This window comes from Panthera pardus, unplaced genomic scaffold, assembly GCF_024362965.1.
Source record: "Panthera pardus isolate Hobbes unplaced genomic scaffold, ASM2436296v1 HiC_scaffold_3, whole genome shotgun sequence".
In the NCBI taxonomy this organism is placed as follows: Eukaryota; Metazoa; Chordata; class Mammalia; order Carnivora; family Felidae; genus Panthera; species Panthera pardus.
In genome coordinates, this window is record NW_026526876.1 from 9,857,955 (window position 1) to 9,878,575 (window position 20,621).

General features: G+C 51.7%; 2 protein-coding genes, 3 non-coding genes and 1 pseudogene across 9 annotated transcripts in view; 3 read left to right on the forward strand and 3 right to left on the reverse strand.

Annotated features, from left to right (window-relative positions):
- The window catches only part of AURKB (aurora kinase B), a 14,144-nt gene extending 3,385 nt beyond the window's left edge, over positions 1 to 10,759 (forward strand). The window contains exons 1-9 of one of the 5 annotated variants that reach the window (XM_019413524.2): positions 6,270 to 6,363; positions 6,687 to 6,760; positions 8,067 to 8,169; positions 8,278 to 8,332; positions 8,526 to 8,720; positions 8,948 to 9,086; positions 9,208 to 9,356; positions 10,130 to 10,304; positions 10,447 to 10,759. In XM_019413524.2, the coding sequence (XP_019269069.1) occupies positions 6,713 to 6,760; positions 8,067 to 8,169; positions 8,278 to 8,332; positions 8,526 to 8,720; positions 8,948 to 9,086; positions 9,208 to 9,356; positions 10,130 to 10,304; positions 10,447 to 10,620 (1,038 nt within the window). In that variant the 5' untranslated portion in view covers positions 6,270 to 6,363; positions 6,687 to 6,712 and the 3' untranslated portion in view covers positions 10,621 to 10,759. Of the gene's footprint in view, positions 1 to 6,269; positions 6,364 to 6,686; positions 6,761 to 8,066; positions 8,170 to 8,277; positions 8,333 to 8,525; positions 8,721 to 8,947; positions 9,097 to 9,207; positions 9,357 to 10,129; positions 10,305 to 10,446 lie in introns of those variants that run through there. The other 4 variants (XM_019413520.2, XM_019413527.2, XM_019413528.2 and 1 more) reach the window with 4 other exon arrangements.
- Positions 10,760 to 13,430: 2,671 nt separating this feature from the next.
- On the forward strand, positions 13,431 to 14,338 carry LOC109246116 (DNA-directed RNA polymerases I, II, and III subunit RPABC4-like; annotated as a pseudogene).
- A 2,649-nt stretch (positions 14,339 to 16,987) lies between these two features.
- BORCS6 (BLOC-1 related complex subunit 6) lies at positions 16,988 to 18,980 on the forward strand. The gene has a single exon (XM_019413531.2). It carries the CDS (start codon positions 17,204 to 17,206, stop codon positions 18,269 to 18,271), a length of 1,068 nt encoding a protein of 355 aa, XP_019269076.2. The 5' UTR covers positions 16,988 to 17,203; the 3' UTR covers positions 18,272 to 18,980.
- Positions 18,981 to 19,695: 715 nt separating this feature from the next.
- On the reverse strand, positions 19,696 to 19,769 carry TRNAI-AAU (transfer RNA isoleucine (anticodon AAU)). Its single transcript has one exon. It is a non-coding gene; the product is annotated as a tRNA-Ile (tRNA).
- A 417-nt stretch (positions 19,770 to 20,186) lies between these two features.
- TRNAT-AGU (transfer RNA threonine (anticodon AGU)) lies at positions 20,187 to 20,260 on the reverse strand. Its single transcript has one exon. It is a non-coding gene; the product is annotated as a tRNA-Thr (tRNA).
- Positions 20,261 to 20,524: 264 nt separating this feature from the next.
- Positions 20,525 to 20,606, reverse strand: TRNAS-GCU (transfer RNA serine (anticodon GCU)). Its single transcript has one exon. It is a non-coding gene; the product is annotated as a tRNA-Ser (tRNA).
- Positions 20,607 to 20,621: the final 15 nt, after the last annotated feature.

Sequence of the window (20,621 nt, forward strand, 5' to 3'; positions counted from 1 at the left end):
TGAGATACCCTCAATATCACAGTGAGGCAGGAGCCCCCAGATAGCATGATAAGAACTGATTTTTTGACTGGGAGCGAGGAGGTAACAGCAATGGCCAGATTGTAGGTCAGGGAGCAATGTGTGACATGAAGAGAGAGAGACAAAACAACAAAATGAAACACTCTTCTGGCCCAGACGACGTTACAAACCGAAATCCCAAAACGTATGAAGAAGCATAAGTGGAACAGAGACAATAATTGGAAGATATGAAAATAAGTCTATGGGGCAGTCCGGCAGAGAATTTAAAGTAAATGTGACTGGGATATGTAAAAAGATAAATAACAAAATCAAATCATGAGACAAAAAGACAAAGATTCAATAAAGGCATATGGATAGGCAACTGACCAATTAGAAATCTCACACATGGATGACAGATGTAATAAAAGAAATCTAGGTAGGGGTGCCTGGCTGGCTCAGTCGGTTAAGCCTCCGACTCTAGGTTTCGGCTCAGGTCATGATCTCGTGGTTTCCTGAGTTCAAGGTCCACATTGGGCTCTGCACTGACAGTGCAGAGCCTGCTTGGAATTCTCTCTCTCCCTCTCTCTCTGCCCCTCCCCTACTCACACTGTCTCTGTCTCTCTTAAAATAAATAAACTTAAAAAACAAGTCTATCTTACATCTTAAACTGGGAACAGTCTGAGAGAGATTTAGCTATTAAAAAAAAATAGAACTCAAGAATTTACCCAAAACACAGCACAGAACAGAGGGACGAGAAATTTCAAAAGCATGAAAAAACAAGCTAACTGATGTGGAAGATAGATTTAGAAGCTCTGATTACCTCCAGAGGAGTTTCAGAAAAAAGACAATAGAAAATAGTAAAGAAACAGTGTACATAGACTTAATTATTACATTTTTGCACTGAAGCTTCACCTGGATGCCTTTTTTTTTAAATTCTTTTTTTAACATTTATTTATTTTTGAGACAGAGAGAGACAAAGCATGAATGGGGGAGGGTCAGAGAGAGGGAGACACAGAATCCAAAACAGGCTCCAGGCTCTGAGCCGTCAGCACAGAGCCCCACGCGGGGCTCGAACTCACGGATCACAAGATCATGACCTGAGCTGAAGTCGGCCGCTCAACCGACTGAGCCACCCAGGCGCCCCATGGGTGCCTTTTATTTCACACACACACACACACACACACACACACACACACACACACATCAGAAGCAAACAGGGAAAAATTGGTTAAGATTGAAATAATTAAATAGTAGTTATGCAATTGCTTTAAAAAGTATTCCTGTGGGAATGCAAGCTGGTGCAGCCACTCTGGAAAACAGTATGGAGTTTCCTCAAAAAACTAAAAGCAGAACTACCCTACGACCTGGCAATTGCACCACTAGGCATTTATCCACGGGATACAGGGGTGCTGTTTCGAAGGGACACATGCACCCCCATGTTTCTAGCAGCCCTATTGACAACAGCCAAAGTATGGAAAGAGCCCAAATGTCCATCGATGGATGAATGGATAAAGAAGTTGTGGTATATATATACAATGGAGTATTATTCGGCAATCAAGAAGAAGGAGATCTTGCCATTTGCAACTACGTGGATGGAACTGGAGGGTATTACGCTACGTGAAATTAGTCAGAGAAAGACAAAAATCATAGGACTTCATTCATATGAGAACTTTAAGAGACAAAACAGATGAACATAAAGGAAGGGAAACAAAAATAATATAAAAACAAGGAGGGGGACAAAACAGAAGAGACTCATAAATATGGAGAACAAACTGAGGGTTACTGGAGGGTGTGGGAGCGAGGATGCGCTAAATGGGGGAGGGGCATTAAGGAATCTACTCCTGAAATCATTGTTGCACCATATGCTAATTAATTTGGATGTAAATTTTAAAAAATAAAAAATTAAATTAAAAAAATAAAATAAGATAAAATCATAGCAGATAGCATGCAAAATAAAAGCTCATTTAAAGATCAGTTTTAGGGTTATCTGGGTGGCTCAGTTGGTTGGGCGTCCAACTTTGGGTCCGGTCATGGTCTCACAGCTTGTGCATTCAAGCCCTGCATCCAGCTTTGCGCTGACTCTGTGGAGACAGCTTAGGATTTGCTCTCTCCCTCTGTCTCTGCCCCTCCTCTTCTCTCTCTCTCTCTCTCTCTCTCTCTCTCTCTCTCTCTCCCCCTCAAAAATAAACATTAAAAAATAATAATAAAGATCAATTTTACTTCTTGGTGTGAAAAAAAAAAGTATTCCTGGTATTTGAAGTATTTTGTAATCTTTTTTTTTCCATATTTTTTTTGGTGGTAAAATACACTTACCATAAAATTTACCATCTTAACCATTTAAATGTGTACAACTCAGAGGGTTGTAGTATGGTTACACAGTTGTTCACCAATCACCACGATGTGATTACGGAATGTTTCCTTTTTTTATTATTTTTCATTTTTTTAAGTCTATTTGAGAGAAAGAAAGCACAAGTTGGGGAGGGGCAGGGAGAGAGGGTAGTGGAGAGAGAGAATCCCAAGCAGGCTCTGCATGGTTGGTGGAGAGCCCGATGTGGGGCTCGAACTCTTGAACTGTGAAATCTTGAGCCTAAGTCCCCCACTTAACTGACTGAGCCACCCAGGCACCCCCAGAACATTTTCATCACTCTGAAAAGAAACGCCTGTAGCCATTGGCCATCCCTCCCCATTTCCCCCGCCCCCTTGGGAGTATTGGCCAGCCCCCCCCCCCCCAAACCAGCCCCTTCCAGATCCTTCTGAGTCTACTCCTCATTCCTGAAAGAGGCTTATTGGTTGATACTGAGAATGTCAAAGAAATTGACATTTCTTTGGGAGATATTCCATTATGAGAAATACAAGGGACTAACATCTATGCATCCCGAGCATTATAGTATCCCAGCCATTCTGCCCTGAACACATCCTGTCCCTTTGGAACACGATCCAATCCTGCCCCTTCCCAGTCTTGGGAAAATACGCCCCAGCAAGGAGGTCACTGACAACTCCCCCTCACTGACCTCTCCAGAAGCTCTGGGGCAAACAACAGGGATTTTGTTCACTAACTTGAACAGGCAGCTGATGGTTGCCTAGCCGACAGAACAGATAGTTTTTGTTTTGTTTTGTGGTTTATGAATAATGCAAATCCCGGTCCTGTGCTGGCCCCGTCAAATATTCCTGAAAGGCCAAATATCTTCTGGCAAAATGTGCGAGTGGGAATTTAAAGACCGTGGAGGGACGGGAACACTGTATGGGATCGATCAGGCATATCCCACCCTTGCACTGCGTCTCCTGACACATTCCGCAAACATCTCCCTTTGCTAGGTCATGAGGAATAAAGTAGGCTGCAGGTGATAGAATTTTCACAAAGCTTTTCATTAGCTAGTCTCTCTAGGCCGAGTACGTTGATGAAGTCACTACAGTTGAGGTGGGCTCTCTCCCTGATCTCGGGAAGCGGGGTTAAGCTGACCCTAAGTAAAAACAATCCACCTCCAGAAGCAAAATTATTTTCTCACCAATGGCAGAGGGGTGCCCTTGGTTGCCAAATCTCTGGAGATACCTCATCACACACAGATCTCTGAACGTTTGTATTAATCATGGGCTCCCCAGAATGAAATTGGAAGCCACTGTGGCACACAGCTATTTCTACCCCCCACCCCTTGGTGTTTTCACTGTAGTGCCTACGAGAGATACTCACTTTACCAGGATCCTTTGCAGTAGTCATGTGACACAGTTTGGGCCAAGGAGAAATCTATTGGGTACTTCCGGAAAGGCTTCTGCTTATCCTGATAAAAGGGGCGCAGACCATTGGCCGCCATCTTGCAATCATAAGGAACATGTGAAGAGAATCACAGAAAGGCAATCCAGATCTCTAACAAAACAGCTACGTACTTGCTGACTTCTTGCTACGCGGGAGAAAATAGATCCCTATTGTTTGTGCCACTGTTAACTGGGCCTTCTGGAACTTGCAGCCAAAAGCATTAGGAAATGATCGAGAAACCCATAAGCACTTCTTGGATTTACACTTGGCTGAATTATATGAAACATAACCAAACCCTCAAGTCAATGCATTAGGGAAAGTGCAGAATAGGCGTCCAGAGGCTCAACAACATCATCAAAGTCTTGGGTTCTTCCCAGGCCTCTCTTCTGCCTTCTACGAGGTCAGGCTTCATTCTCAGGCTGCTTCCTTCAGGAGTACCACCAGCAGCAAGGTGTGTTTTGTGGAGAAAAGGAGTTCTGCCCAGCATTCTGGACAAGAATCCTAAAAGTCCCATAACTGGCTCACTTGGGTCACACGCTTATCCCCCGAACCATGACCATGATTCTGGTCGTGGTGTAAATCGATCAGCATCCAATCCTGGATTTGCGATGGTGTCAGCTTCCCTCTCGGATCCACAACATTCTAGGTGCCTTCTGGAAGTGGGAATGGCTAGGAGAATGGACACTGGCTAGATAACCACGTTGTCCACAAGAGGTCTCCGCCAAGTTGGAGATTAGGAGTTGGCAGAAACAGAAACCACTAGAGTGGAATCCGTAGACACTTGGTTGTTTCCATACCTGGGCTATTATAAATAATGCTCAGTGAACATGGGAACACAGATATTGTTTTGAATTTCGCCTTCCTTTTCTTTGGATAAATACTCAGAGGTAGAATTGCCAGGCCCTACGGTAGTCCTATCTTTAAGTTTTTGATGACTCCGTGCTGTTTTCCACAGTGGCTGCACCAGTTTACATGCCTACCAACCGTGCACAAGGGCTCCCTTTTCTCACATCCCTCACCAGTGCTTGTTACGTCCCATCTTTTGGATGATAACCATTCGAACAGGTGTGAAGCTATGTCTCATTGTGGTTTTGATTTGCATTTCCTTGATGATTAATGATGTCAAGCATCTTTCTTGTCTTTCTTGGCCATCCATATGTCTTCTTATATGTCTTCTTTGGAGAAACGTCTATTCTGATCTTCATTGGAGAAACGTCTATTCTGATCTTCAGCCCGTTTTTATTTTTTATTTTTTTTTAACGTTTATTTATTTTTGAGACAGAGAGAGACAGAGCATGAACGGGGGAGGGTCAGAGAGAGGGAGACACAGAATCTGAAACAGGCTCCAGACTCTGAGCTGTCAGCACAGAGCCCGCCGTGGGGCTCGAACTCACGGACCGCGAGATCATGACCTGAGCCAAAGTCGGCCGCTCAACCGACTGAGCCACCCAGGCGCCCCATTCAGCCCGTTTTTAAATCAGCTTGTTTTTTGCTGTTAAAAAGTTGCGTGAGTTCATCAGGTATTGGGGGTATCCGCCCCTTACCAGGTATACGCTTTGCAAATATTTTTTCCCATTCACCACCTTGCCTTTTCGTTTGTCGACGGTTTCCTTTGCAGAGGCCTTCAGTTTGCTGAAGTCACGCTTGTTTGTTTTTGCTCTTGCTTTTGACTGTGTTGTCAGAGTTTTTTAAAAAATAATTATTGCCAAGACCTATGTCAAGAAACCTACAGCCTGTGTTTTCTTATAGGAGTCTTACGGTTTCAGGTCTTACGTTCCAGTCTTTAATTAATCACTTTTCAGTTCATTTTTGTGTGTAGTGTAAGAAAGTGATCCAGTTTCGTTCTTTTGCTTGTGTACCTGTCCAGTTTCCCCAGCACCATTTATTGAGGAGACCGCCCTTTCCCCGTTGTGTATTCTTGGCAACTTTTTCATAAATTAATTAACCATGTATGTGTGAGTTTATTGCTGGGCTCTCTGCTCAGTCCCATTGATCTATGTGGCGGTGTTTATGCCAATACCTCGCTGTGTGAATTACTGTAGCTTTGTAATACAGCCTGAAATCTGGGAGCGTGATGTCTGTCACTAGCTTTGTTCTCTCTCCATTGCTTTGGCTAGTTGGATTCTTTGGCAGTTCCATACAAATTTGATACTGTTGTTTTTTTTTTTCTGCTTCTGTAGAATATGTAACTGGAATTTTGATGGAGGTTGCATGGAATCTGTAGATTGTAGAGGGGGGAACAAGGGAGTTTGCTTCACAAACGGCGCTGGCATAATGAACTCCCCGTGTGTCCGAAACAAAGACCCTGGTCCCTACATACAGAAGGATACATCCCAGATACATTAAAATTTTAAATTAAAGGAAAAAGATACGAGATCTTTTGACTCCCGGACAAGGTAAACTTTGCTCAGCCAGAACCCCAGCGATATTCCGCCCCTAACTTTGGGCCCCACCCACGACGTCACGCGGTGTCCAGCCAATGAGAATTGGGCATGGACAGCGCGCTCAGCCAATGGGGCCACGGCGGGAGATTTGAAAGGGCCTCAGCGGGGGGAGGGCCTGGCAGGTTCAGTCGTTTGCCCGGGGCCCGGAAGGTGGCCGTGCTCGGGCTCCAGGTGAGCCGGCTCCCTTTCGCGGGTCTTGCGCTGGGAGAGGCCAGGCGATCGGGCAGGTCGGGGGTCCGTTGGGCGGGCCCGCGCGCACCCGTGGGGCTGCTGGGAGCTCCAGGGTAGAGGGAGGGTCCCGAACTGGCGGTGCGCAGGGAGAGGGCGGGGGCGGCGAGACCGGCACCCCAGTGCGCCCCGATGAGCCAGCGAGCTGACCTGCTCCGTGTCACCGGCCCCAGGCCTGCGCTTCCGGCTAGATCGGTCCGATCCCTCCCTCTCTCGCTCCCTCTTTTTTTTTCTGCTTCCTACAGCCGTTTCCCTCGTCTGCCCAGCTCTCCTCCCCCCTTTCCCTCCCAGGATGGCCCAGAAGGAGAACGCCTACCCCTGGCCCTACGGCCGGCAGACGGTAAGGGCTGTCCCACTTCCCCTCCCCCCACCCGCATGGAGAGTTCCTGCCTGGGGATTTGAGGTCCCGCGGGGGCCGGGGGCGGGGTGGAATCCTCCAAATCGCCCTCGGTTTTGCTCCGACGTCTGGGTCCCAAGAGTTTGGTAGCTGGAACCCGGTCCGGTCATTTGCAACTACATCCTATCAGGCGCTGCCAACTTGAATCTGACCAGCCTGCGAGGACCCTCTACAGGGTTGAGCCTCCTTGTCACGTATAAATGCTATCTCGGCCGAGCAGACAGGTTCCGTGGTTCCCAACCCTTATCCCGAAATAATAGGCTAAGTAGGAAATAGACTCTGAACGGGTTTATGTAAGTTTAAAATTTGTTGCAACATTCAAGACCTCCAGGACCTCATCTAAGCCTTATTAGACTGAGCTTTTTAGGGAGAGTGAGGGTGCCTCTGCCGATCCTTGAATTGGGGGCATTTGTTACCTGCCCTCTACTGCCCGCTGGGATGGGAGCTGGTGTGAATGAGCGTGGGGTTGCAGATGGACCGGACTGTAGAGGTTGGACAGTTTCGTGCCTGAGAATGTGGTGTGGGCCAGGGCCGAAGAGGTGAAATGTTTGGTGTTGGGGTGACTGAGTCCTTTTTAAAAAAATTTTTTTTAATGTTTATTTTTGAGGAAGAGAGAGAGAGAGAGAGAGAGTGTGCATGAGCGGGGGAGGGGGCAGAGAGAGAAAGAGAGAGAGACACAGAATCCAAAGCAGGCTTGAGGCTCGGAGCTGTCAGCACTGAGCCCAATGCGGGGCTCGAACTCAGGAACCGTGAGATCATGACCCGAGCTGAAGTCGGATGCTTAACCGACAGAGCCATGGCGCCCCAAGTCCTTTGCTTCTTATCTCAGGCCACCTTAGGTTGCTTATTAAGAACCCATTTTATGGGCTCCCGGGTGGCTCAGTCGGTGGACCATCTGACTCTTCATTTCCGTTCAGGTCATGCTGTCACGGTTCGTGGGATCGAGCCCCGCTTTGGGCTCTGCGCTGACAATGGAGAGCCTGATTGGGATTCTCTCTCTCCCTATCTCTCTGCCCCTCCCCTGCTCTCTCTCTCAAAATAAATAAGCATAAAAAAAAAGAACCTATTTTAATACAGAGCGATGAGCGGAGCTTTGGGAGTTTTGAGCAAAACTGTGGTCTCAGTGTTCCTCTTTGAACAGGTGGGTGGCTGGGTGACCCTCAGCAAGTACTGAAATGCTGCTGGTAGCACATTCCAAGCGGGTCCCTGGAACAAAGGCACCCTCAGAGCTCCCCCTGCTCCTTCTCAGACTCAGCCTGGCCTGAACACCCTGCCCCAGAGGGTCCTCCGGAAGGAGCCTGCCACCCCATCCGCGCTTGTCCTCATGAGCCGCTCCAACACCCAGCCCACAGGTAACCGGGACCCGGGAGAGGATTGAGCTGGGCGGACCAGGGTCTAGGGGGTGGGTGCGGGGATGAAGATATCAAAGGAGGGCCTCAACTCCCCTGTCGTTTGCTTAGCCGCCCCCGGCCAGAAGGTGGTAGAGAACAGCAGTGGGACCCCCAACTTCTCCATGTGAGTACCCAAGCCTTGGGGTGGCGGGGGAGGAGACAGGACAGCGAATAGGTAGGAAACGAGAGAGGTAGCCGCTCGGGGCAGGAGCGCCTGGTCCCTCCTCGACTCCCTCCGGAGGGAAACAGGGCTCAGGGCGTCCCCACCTCGGGGGACTGCCCGGCCGTCACTCGGCTGCCTTCCTCCCACTTCAAAGCAGGCGATCCTTCACCATCGATGACTTTGAGATTGGGCGTCCTCTGGGCAAAGGCAAGTTTGGCAACGTGTACCTGGCTCGGGAGAAGAAAAGCCATTTCATCGTGGCGCTCAAGGTCCTGTTCAAGTCTCAGATAGAAAAGGAGGGTGTGGAGCACCAGCTTCGCAGGGAGATCGAAATCCAGGCCCATCTGCAGTACGAGCCCCTGTGCGCCGACCCAAGCCCCTCCCTGCTCCTCCCTCCGCTCCCCTTTCACCCCCCTCCCTCCCCCCCCTCCCCATCCAGACTGCCTCTTCCGCTGCCACTTAGCGCCCCGGAGCTCCCACTCCCGAATGGGACCCCGGTTTGCCCCACGTGGCACTGTTGTCTTTCCCATTTCCTTCTGCCAGGATGCAACCTGAGTCCTCCCTTCCCTCCTCCAGGCATCCCAACATCTTGCGTCTCTACAACTATTTCTACGACCGCCGAAGGATCTACTTGATTCTGGAGTATGCCCCCCGGGGCGAGCTCTACAAGGAGCTGCAGAAGAGCCGCACTTTTGACGAGCAGCGAACAGCCACGGTCCGGGCGGGTGGGCGCCTGGGGCACCGGCAGGGGCCCGAGGCTGGGGGCCCGCTGCTTGTAGCTTGAGGTCCAGCCTTGTCTGACATCCTGTCATTGCCCCCCCACCCCCACCCCCCAGATCATGGAGGAGCTGGCAGACGCTCTGATGTACTGCCACGGGAAGAAGGTGATTCACAGAGACATAAAGCCAGAGAATCTGCTCTTGGGGCTCCAGGGAGAGCTGAAGATCGCCGACTTTGGCTGGTCTGTGCATGCCCCCTCCCTGAGGTATGGTGGGCCAGGAGCCCTGCCCTAGGGGTGAATGGCTGGGGCGGTCAAAATAATACCACTCCAGAGCTCCTTACCTAGACACATGTGGGTTTGTCCTCCTGTCCGTAGAGACACAGCAATATCTTTCCAAGAATAGGTGACCCACAGTTTTGTTGCCCAGATTTCCTGCTGAATATGTTGGGACCCTCTTGCCATGTTGCTGAGGATGTTCCCACATCATCTGTAATGGCTCCATAGTATTGCACGATAGAGATGGAACCTGATTTATTTCAGCAGGGCCATGCTTCCTGGACTTTTGACATGTCCCCAGTTCACCCCCAGTTTTTCCTTTACTTCTAAGATGAGCGTTGCCCTTAGATCTGATTATTTCCAGGTACATCCCCCTGTGTGCCATTCTATCTCTATTTTTTTCGTAATGTTTACTTATTTATTTTTGAGGTGTGGGGGGAGGGAGAGGCAGAGAGAGAGAGAGGGAGACACAGAGTCCGGAGCAGGCTCCAGGCTCCGAGCTGTCAGCACAGAGCCTGACGCTGGGCTCGAACCCACGAACCGCGAGATCACGACCTGAGCCGAAGTCGGACGCTTAACCGACTGAGCCACCCAGGCGCCCCACTCTGGGTTGTACCTAGTCCTGCCCCCAGGGCCCTGTCAGAGTCTGGTTGAGACACCCCGCTGGCGCATGCTGGGGGTCGCTTGGCTGTCTGTCGAATGGCGGGGAAAAGAGAGGCCATCTTTATCTGGGGTCTCTTCCCCCTCCCCAATCCACCCAGGAGGAAGACGATGTGCGGCACCTTGGACTACCTGCCTCCAGAAATGATTGAAGGGCGCACGCACAACGAGAAAGTGGATCTGTGGTGCATCGGGGTCCTTTGCTATGAGCTGCTGGTGGGAAACCCGCCCTTCGAGAGCGCTTCACACAATGAGACCTATCGGCGCATCGTCAAGGTAGGAGGGTGGGCCCCGGTGCCTGGCGGCGGCTTCGCGCAGAGGCCAGGGGCCGGCAGGGGCTGGGCCCTAGGTCATTGTCCAAGTGAACTGGGTGGTCAGGGATAAACCTACGGGGGCCCTTCTTCCTCTCCTTCTGCAGGTAGACCTCAAGTTCCCCCCCTCCGTGCCCACGGGAGCCCAGGACCTCATCTCCAAGCTGCTCAAGCATAACCCCTCCGAACGGCTGCCCTTGGCCCAGGTCTCGGCCCACCCTTGGGTCCGGGCCCACTCTCGGAGGGTGCTGCCTCCCTCCGCCCTTCAGTCTGTCCCGTGACTTGTCCCTGTCATTCATTCGGTTGTGTCTGTCTGTATGCCTGTATCTGTGTATTTGGAAGGAGGGGTACCCGGCCTGTTCCTCTGTCTGTCTTCTACCTCCTTTTTATTTAATAAAGGCTGAAGCTTTTTATACAGAAGCATTTATATGGAAGCTTTTTATAGGGACGAGTTTAGACTTTCACAGGTAGAGACTGCTGTGGGGGGAGTTTCCCCTAGAGGGAGGGGATGGGGGCCAGGCAGGCACTGCACCGACGTCCCCAGCCAGCAGCCACCCCCGTCATTTCTTCCTCTGCTCTGGCCCCCAGGGCCTGGCCGCTGGGGCCTCAGATCCCCTCTGCTGCCCCTGAACATCACTTGCCTCTCCCCTCCTCCTCTTCTCTCAAATGCTGCCCCTCTAAGCCTTTCCTTCTGGTTCAGTCTCCACCAACCTAGGAGCAACTGAACGTTGCTGTCCCTTAGAAGTTGTCTTTGTTTCGCCGCTCAAATCTGGTACAGGAGGGATAAGGAAACGGACACACAGAGAGGCTACGTGGTCCACCGGAAGTCACAAGGGTCGTGATGGGGGAGCCCACTTTTAACGTCCGTATTCGTGAACGCCATGCTACAATGGTGTACTGATCCCTTTCCACAGCGCACACATTTATTTTCTGTGCATCTATAGATGCAGGAACAGGAACAGGAACTCAGTGCTTACTGCTACCATGTAGGTCTAGGGGGAAAAAAGGTTCTTTCTTTATCAGATTAAGGAAGGGTTTGGTTTTTTGGTCTCCCGAACAGGTGTTGACTTTCATCAAATGCTTTTTCTGCCTCTGTTGGTTATTTGCTCTTTTGATCGAGGCCAAGTATGTGAATAAATTTCCTTTTTTATACTTCGTGTAGTTAAAAAAATTGGTTTTTAAAAATCAGTGTTCTTATTTCGGGGGCACCTGGGTGGCTCAGTCGGGTGAGTGGCTGACATTGGCTCAGGTCATGATCTCATGGTTTGTGAGTTCGAGCCCCGTGTCAGGCTCTTGGCTGTCAGTGCAGAACCTGCTTTGGATCCTCTGTCTCTCTCTTGCTCTCTGCCCCTCCCCTGCTCTCTCTCTCTCTCTCTCTCAAAATTAAACATTTTGAAAAATAAATAAAATTATCGAATGATGTATGAGGCCTTTTTTTTTTAATTTCTAGTTTCTCTCCCTTTAAATTTTTTTAATGTTTATTTTTGAGAGAGAGAGAGAGAGAGAGAGCACGAGTGGGGGAGGGACAAAGAGAGAGAGGGAGACACAGAATCCAAAGCAGGCTCCACACACTGGGAGACTGACCTGAGCTGCAGTCAGACGCTTAACTGACTGAGCCACCCAGGCGCCCCTCTCCCTTTTCTTCTCTGCCAACCCCACCCTTCCTACCACCAGTGAAACCTGCCAGCCCACCTTCCTGACAAACGTGGCTCCTTTCACGCTAGTTCATCCCACCTCCTAGCTGTTCTGCCTGTTTCTATTCCCGGCGCGTTTCCCACATGGGAAGTTAGCATACTTGGAATAAAATCCAAACTCGTTCCTCAACAAGGTCATCTACCGATTTTCAACCCTGCCTACATGCCTTAGGATCACCTGGAGGGGCTTACAAAGAAAACAAAAACGCTCACACATCAGCCTAACAAATTCAGGTTGAAGCGCCCTCGGTGGAGACCCAGACATCCATCTGTTTTACGAGTCTGAGTTGAGGGGTGCCTGGGCGGCTCAGTCGGGTAAGCATCCAACCCTCAATTTCGGCGCAGGAGATGACCTCACGTTTTCATGGGTTCCAGCCCCATGTTGGGCTCTGCACTGACCCTGCGTGGAGACTGCTTGGGATTCTCTCTCTCTCTCTCTCTCTCTCTCTTCCCCTCCCCCAGCTCCTGCTCTCACTGCCTCTTTCAGAATAAATAAACTAAAAAATCACCAAAAGCCCGAGTTGAAAACGACTCCAAGCTCATCTCCCAACTGCCCTCCCCCTTCCATCAGTCATTAATTGGTTGATGGCCTCCTGGCTGTTCCTTGGGCATTGCCAAGTTTGTTTCCACCTCCAGGCCTTTGCCCTTGCTCTTGCCTCTGTCTAGAATGCCAGCCCGCAGCCTCCTTTGAGTAACGGGAACAATCTGTGTCATGACCTTTGGTCAGTGACGTTTGCTTTTCCGAGAGGCACCCTCTCCTTATTCATGAAAATTCCACCTGTCCCCGCGAGAGCCGCCCCCTTATCCAAATGATGGGAGAATAGGGCAAGTCTATATCCCGCATAACGCTACATTCCACCCCTCGGCCCACTCGACAAACACCCTGCTTGACAAACCCTACAAAGAACACAAGGGCCTGTGTCCGGGGGTGTCCTGGGGGGCGACAGCTGTCCTAGTTGATGTTGTTTTAAGTAAAGCTATCCTTACGCCGACTCCAGCTGATCTTGGAACATTTGTCCTCTCTGGGCGCTTGCTGATCGATCACCTTACCTTTCCACTGAACAGACGACGACAGAAAAATGACAAGCCACCCCCCTCTTCTTTTGGCGGGGGAGGATCTGGTGTCTTCCTGGTCTGCATTTCTGTGGGTGGTGCGGGCACTGGCGAGACCAATAAGAAGTGATCCGCTCCCTTCACCGTGGGGGGAGCTCTATGGAGGAACGAGCTTTCGCTTCTGGCCAGCACCCCTGAGTTCTAGTTCTTTCTCCATTGTTTTTTTAGTCATGTGACCTTGGCCGTGTTGTTCAATCTTTATGAGCATTTAAGATGGAAATAACAATCCTACCTTGCTTATAACAGTCTGTTCTCAAGTGCAGTCGTAACTAGATTTAAAAATCTAGCCTCGAGCACATGGGTGGCTCAGTCAGTTAAGCATCGGGCTCTTGGTTTCGGTTGGGGTCACGATCTCGCGGTTTGTGGGTTCGAGCCCTGCATGGGGCTCTGTGCTGACCGTGTGGAGCCTGCTTCGGATTCTGTCTCTATCTCTCCCTCTCTGCCTCTCCCCTGCTGGCTCTCTCAAAGTCCCACACGCTGGCTGCATCGCAAGGCAGTGGCTTTCTACGTTTGGAATAGGTTGAAGAGAAAGGCCACGTTTCCTCAGGGTCCCTGTACCTTAGTGAGCTCTGCAGAGGTCCAAACCCTGTCTGGTCTTATCTGTGGCATCACACATTCTACCCAGATTTATATATTGTGCGCCTCAGCTGATCACGTGAATGAATGAGACTAGTAGTTGGAAAAGCTGTATGAGTGTCACACACTGTCTCCTAATGATGTGGCTTGAAACAGAACTGGGTGGTATTGATCCGACTGACCAACTGACCTCTAATACCACGAAACTAGTTCCTGAGATAACCGGATGTGTGGCAGACATTCTGTGCCCACGGGGACAGCTGAGGTCGACACAGATTGGCAGTAATCTGTCCCGAAGCACAGAGTGAGAAGTTTCTCGGGGCTACGTGGGTAGGGAATCGGCTGGTTGGGATCTGGAGGGACTATCAATGGACACCCAGAAAGACCGTCAACCCCCAAAGCAGCAGCCCGTGATACATACCCGCAGAGAACGTCACAGAGAAAACTGAGGTAAAATCCGGGGATCCAATCAGATGCAGAGAATGTGGATACAGAATAATGTACAAGAAAAGGACTAAAAGATTGGTTATTTTTGAGGCTCGATGAAATATAAAATTCAGAGGATTATCTTGGTTTGTATTTGGATCTGCTGTTAATGTTGCATAACTTTCGATTAGTGTGTTTATCTTTATGAGTACGACTACATACACGTGATTTCATTTTATTTTACTTTTTACATGGTTTCATTTTAAAATGAAAAAAAAAAAAAAGATTGACAGAGGGGTGCCTGGGTGGCTCAGTCAGTTAAGCATCCGACTTTGGCTCAGGTCATGATCAAACAGTTCATGAGTTCAAGCCCCGCGAGGCTCTGTGCTGATGCCTGGAGCTTGCCTTGGATTCTGTGTCCCCCTCTCTCTCTGTTCCTCCCTCTCTCACACTCTGTTTCTCTCTCTCTCAAAAATAAATAAACATTAAAAAATTAAAAAATAAAAATCTTTTGAAAAAGATTAACAGAGAACGATAGAACATAAAGATGGAAAGAACCAGGGTCCTCGGTGGTTTTGTGGAGTTACTGAATTTACCGACCCTGATGTCCTCGGCCACCTTCCTGTTTATATATCTTTGGCTGATTTGCTTGTAAGATCAAGGGCTATTAACAATTTGTCATACACTTGGCCAATATTTTTTTCCCTGTCTGCAATTCGTCTTTTAATGTAGTTTATTGGGTGGTTTTCTATCTTGGAATTTTCTAGTATTATATTGTCAAGTCTTGTCATCTGTTTCCTTTATGGTATCTGACTTTTGGTCTTACTTTAAAAAGCCTTCACTGGGGGTGCCTGGGAGGTGCACTCGGTTGAGCATCGGATTCTTGATCTCGGCTGGGGTCATGATCTTACAGTTCGTGAGTTCAAGCCCTGCTTGAACTCAGTGCTGATGGTGTGGAGCCTGCTTGGGATTCTCTCTCCCTCCCTCTCTCTCTGCCCCTCCCCTGCTCGTTTTCTCACTTTCTATCAAAATAAATGAATAAACTGAAAAAAAAAAATGGACGTGAGCTGGATTTGGCCCATGGGCCATACCTCGCTGGCCCCTAATGTACATCCTGTGGATGCTCCCCCACGGCCCCTGCCCTCTCCCCCATTGTGTTAGCGGCCAGGTTTGGAGGCAACTGACCTGCCCTCCTAGCTCTAGGTGGGCATAATGTGGTGTGAGATGCCTGGAGAAGACAGGAAGAGGGAACCAAATCAGCTGGCATCCTGGACTTCCCAGACTCTAGAAGTGTCAGACATAATGTTTGTTGTATAAGACACCTGGATTATGGCATTTTGTTATAGGAGCCCAAAGAGACTAGCACAACCTCTGAAGAATGACAAACAACCTAGCCATGTTGCCACCATGAGGAAGCAAACTTAGAATAAAGCTGCCCCCAGAGACTGAAACCAGGTCCTTCGTGACATCTTTAGCCCATTGGATTCAGGCTTCTCTGATGCACACTCTGTCTTGAGACCATTATTTCACGACGCAGCACAGTCCCCTTCTTTTAATGTTGTTGTTGGTTCAATTTGCATTTTTTTCTATCACTTGCTGAATAAAGAACCCCTGCCTGATGAGGGGTAAAGGGAAGACGGGGGTGGGTGGGTGGGGGGTGGCGGTAACAGTCCCAGAGAGGGGGAAGAAGCTTAGAGTAGACCATTGGGCTGATGGTTTATTAATCAGGCCTCTGGGTGCAATTGACAGAAACACATCTTGAATGTGCTCAAGTCACAAAGGGGAAATTAATGGTTTGGGGTCATTTACTGAATACATCTTTATGAAGCACCTACCATATGCTGGGCACCGTGCTAAGCACTGAGGATACAGATCAAAACAGACAAAATAACCTTACCCTCACGGAGCTTACATGAGCAAATAAACACAGAGTGTGTTAGATGGCAATAAGGGCTATACACAAAAGGAAGGGAAGGGAAATAGGGAGTTGCTGTGGAAAGTGACTGCAGTTTTAAACAGGTGGTCAGGGAGTTATTTGAATAAGGGTGGTATTTGAATAAGGAAGGAGGTTGAAATTTTCCAAGAAAGGAAGGAAGGAAGGAAGGAAGAGAAAAAAGAAAAGGAAAGGAAGGGAAAGGAAAGGAAAGGAAAGGAAAGGAAAGGAAAGGAAAGGCAAGGCAAGGCAAGGCAAGGAAAAGCAAGACCAAGTGTAAATCCCTGAGGCAGTGTCAGAGCAACAGTGAGGAAGTCAGCATTTTGGCTCCGGCAAGACCAGCGGAGGGAAGAGAAGGAAGAGTTGGGATCAGAATGGTATCAGGGCTCCGATCTTCATGCTGAGCCATTCATTTATTAAATATTTTACCTCGTGGCAAAATCACACACCATCCTCCAAGCAGAGAGATGCTCATACGTGGAGGGAGCCGGAGACAGCGAACAGTGTCAGAAGCACAGGAAAGCCCGTAAGCCTGCTTCGTTGTCCATCGGGAGTCGCTCTGGCCAGTTCCTGTGCCAGGGCTGTGAGCCGAGGATGATGCAACGGACCATCCGAGTTCTGCTGAGGATTCTGGTTTCATCCCTCCTGATGGACCAAGCGTGGTTCAATCCCGATGGTCCAAGCAGGACAGACTCTTCTCGTCCCCCACAAACTCTCTAAGGGGTCGCATCTCTGGTGCCCACTCGGTGGGTCAGCTAAGCAACAAATGTGGGCGTGACAGTTGTGGGTGGAAAGAGTCTGAGCCGGGCCCCGGAGGACTCGCGTATTTTGGAACCTTGATCTTTAAGATTTGCCCCGCCTCCTCTCGAAGGGGCGGAGCGACGAGGGCAGCTGTCACCGCCTTCGCACCACCCGGCCGGCTCTCACGTGGGTTGGGCCGCTCAGTAACAGCTCTCCTTCCGGGACTTCCTGGTCGCCGCGACCAATCAGAGTGCTCTTCCTGTCCTGACCATTGTCAGCCGGCTGCCAATCGCGCGCCTCTACCAACGCCCCTTAAAGGCGCCGCCGACGCCGCCTGAGCCGGGGCTGATCAGTTTCTCGGTTCCTGCCCCCAACTGCGGCATGGAGTCGTCCCAGGGGCGGCCTGGGCCCGAGGCGGACCTCCCGGCTGTAGGGGAGCAGCAAGCCGTGATCTTCGGCGGCGGGCCGGGCCGAACCCCCTCTGAGCCGCCCTCAGGCCTCCCGGCGTCTGGGCAGGAAGAGGCCGAGAACGTTGAGGGCGCGAGCCGCCACCCCGGGGCGTCCCCGAAGACTTCCAGCCGCGGCGCCGTCCACCGGGCCGAGCGGGAGGCTCGGGACGACGAGCCCGGCCGCGGAGGGACGCGGTCCGGGCCGGGTAGCCGCCGGGGGGCGCCGGGCCCTGAGCCCGACCCCCACGGGTCCTCCCGGCTGAAGGACCCGGAGCCACCAGAGGACGAGCTTGCATCCGAGAACGGCTGCCGTCGAGGGAGCCCGGGAGGCAGCGGGATGGAGGTGGAGCCGCAGGAGGAAGACGAGGAGGCGGCGGCGGCGGCGGCTGGCAGGGCTGGCCGCTCGTTCTCCAGCCGCCTTCAGGACAGCCGCAGCCTGGACGGGCTGAGCGGGGCGTGCGGCGGTACCGGGTCCGCAGGGGGTGCCGAGCCCGGCGCGGGCGGCGGGCGCCGCGCCACCATCTCCAGCCCCCTGGAGCTCGAAGGCACCGTGAGCCGCCATGGCGACCTCACCCACTTCGTCGCCAACAACCTGCAGCTCAAGATTCGTCTGAGCGGCGCCCCTCAGCCCCCGCCCCCTGCCCCTGCGCGGCCCTGCGCGGCGCCGGCACCGACTCCCGCCATTCCTCCCATCGACCCCGACGTGCTGCGGGACCTGGAGCGGCTGAGTCGGGAGCTGGGCGGCAGGGTGGACCGTCTGCTGCGCGGGCTGGGTGGCGCGGTGCAGGAGCTGACAGCGCTGAGCGTGGGCTGCATCCAGACCTACCGCGACGCCGTGGACTCCCTAGGCGAAGCCGTGGACATGAGCATCAAGGGCATGTACACCCTGCTGGCCCGCTGTGAGGAGCTGGAGCGGGCGCTGCAGCCAGTCCAGGGGCTGGCGCGCCAAGTCCGGGATATCCGACGCACCCTGGAGGTGTTGGAGGCCCTGTGCAAGTGACCGGGAGGGCAGGACAGGGCTGGCCAAGCCAGGGCCCAGCAGGATCCTAAGGACTCAAGGAGCCCTGGTGGGAACTGCCCGCCGAGGGGAGGCCTATATACTGGAGGCTCTTCCAGATGCATTTAGCAGGCCTGCGACCACTCGCTGGGCCTTATTCAGGTGTATGTGGGGAAGTTCGGAAGCCTTCCCCGGTGGGAGGGGACGATGCTCTGCTTCTATTAAGTTGGCCATCTGTAGCTACCTTGTTCTCAACTCTCTTCTCCAGCTAGAGCACCGTCTCTGGGAACCCAGGGCTTTAGGTCTCGGCTTGGGAGACGTGACTGCCATATGTGGTCCAGAAAGGAGAACAGAGGAGGCCCCAGCCCCCACTGTGGCCACCCTGATTCCCGTGGTCACATCTCAGGTGCCAGGGGCTGTGGGAGGTTGAGTGGTCCTTGGCCACACACCGTGCAGACAAGGATGCACATCCGCAGATGGGTAACCCCCTGCTTCTGCCCTCTGGCCCCCTACCATCCCACCTCCCCAGCCAGACCCGGGGTGGAGCTAGACGGAATGCATTGCATGGTAGAGGGGGGTGAGGTGGGAGGGGTCTCGCTGCTCTCAGGGTTCAGGCAGAATTGTTGCTGGTTTTGAAGCCCACCTATTGTGGAGTGTTCTAATCAGCTTTGGCTTTCTGAGTTTTTGTGGAATTAAAGTCCTGCTGCTAAGGCTCAGGTGTGTTTGTGTGGGCTCGCAGGGGTGATAAGCTGAAGGAACGGGGATGAGGGTCGGTCTTTTTCACGGAGCTCTCCTGGCAGATGCTGGGAGAGGGGCGGGGGGCCCAGGCTACCTGGGCAAGGCTATGGCTCCTGCTCTTAGGCAGCCCTGCCATCTGAGGAGATGTGCAAGACACAGACATGGGCTCAAAGATCCATTAAAGCAGAAACACAAGCAGGGTGACCCACTATCTGTCAGGGTCCTCTTAAATCTTGAAGCGGGATCTTAGATCTGTAGGGAAGGGGTCCTCTTAGATCTTGAAGCGGACAGGCAAGGACTGGGTGACCTCTTGGCTGGGAAGACTGGAAACACCTGTTACCTCCATTCCTGACCCCGTTTCCCACATGCTGCTGCTCAGTGTCCTATTTGCCCCAACCTCTCCAAGCCTTCTGTTCACAGTTCGTATAGTAAGATCCCGGAGCCCCCAGGTTACGGGCAGGAGAGTTACAAATAGAGATATAAGAAAAAACTCCAGTTTTATGAAACTTTCCTCCTCCCCCGCCCCCAAGGCAATAGCGTCTTGGATTGAATCTCAATACGTTTCTATTTTGGGTGTGAAAAGTTCTGGGATTCAAAACGTTGCTCTGCAAACCTTCCCCGGTAACAAGAAATTACCAGTACGAAGTTTTACGGAGAGGGGAGAAAAGGAAAAAGAGACGAACCGCTTCTGGCCCGTACGGGGATCGAACCCGCGACCTTGGCGTTATTAGCACCACGCTCTAACCAACTGAGCTAACCGGCCAGCTGGTGCCAGCGCTTCAAACTGGAACCATGTAGAATTCATCTTGTTGGTCCGTCCTGTCTGTAGGAAAATTTGAAAATGGGTAGGATCATTTGGGGGGACGTGAAAACGATATTAACAGAATCACCAGGCACTTCGGGAAGCGACAGCAAGGCGCAGTACGGGTGACGGGTAAACACAAGATGCCACTCCCTGCTCGGCTGCAGGTCGGGATGTGCGTAGGGAGCCCGCGATGGACAGCGCGCACCTAGTGGTGTCCGCGATCCCAACCAGAAACGTCAGAGGCGGAAAGCGCCGCCCGAAGCCTCCCGGTGGATTCCCGGGCAGACGGTGGTGGACCTGGGAGGGTGGGGAGTGGGGGGTGGAATTGCACAGGCAGGATGTCCTGAGACACCTTGCAAAAGCAGTAGGCTGTGGAGGCACCGCTGGGATTCGAACCCAGGATCTCCTGTTTACTAGACAGGCGCTTTAACCAACTAAGCCACGGCGCCCACCGTCCGGTACCTGGCACCTTCTTTCCTTGGCCAGGTCAGCTCCACGGCAGGTGCGCGACAGGTTCGTGGCAGGTGCCTAGACGCCCCTTGGCACCAACCTCTGGCTGTTCTGTTAAACGGAGTAGAAGGGACGAAAACCAAGGCTGAGGACAAACGAACAAGCCGCAGGGGTGACGTGGAAATTGAGTCGGGGCGGGTAGGAGGTAACAAGAGAAATTCTTGAGATTACAAAACTGAACCCTGGCTGCGACAGCCGCACGCCGACGAGGATGGGATTCGAACCCACGCGTGCAGAGCACAATGGATTAGCAGTCCATCGCCTTAACCACTCGGCCACCTCGTCTGCGAGGTAGCGGCT

Excerpts from the sequence above, each read along its gene's own strand:
- BORCS6 (XM_019413531.2), top strand. The coding sequence starts at position 17,204 with ATGGAGTCGTCCCAGGGGCGGCCTGGGCCCGAGGCGGACCTCCCGGCT.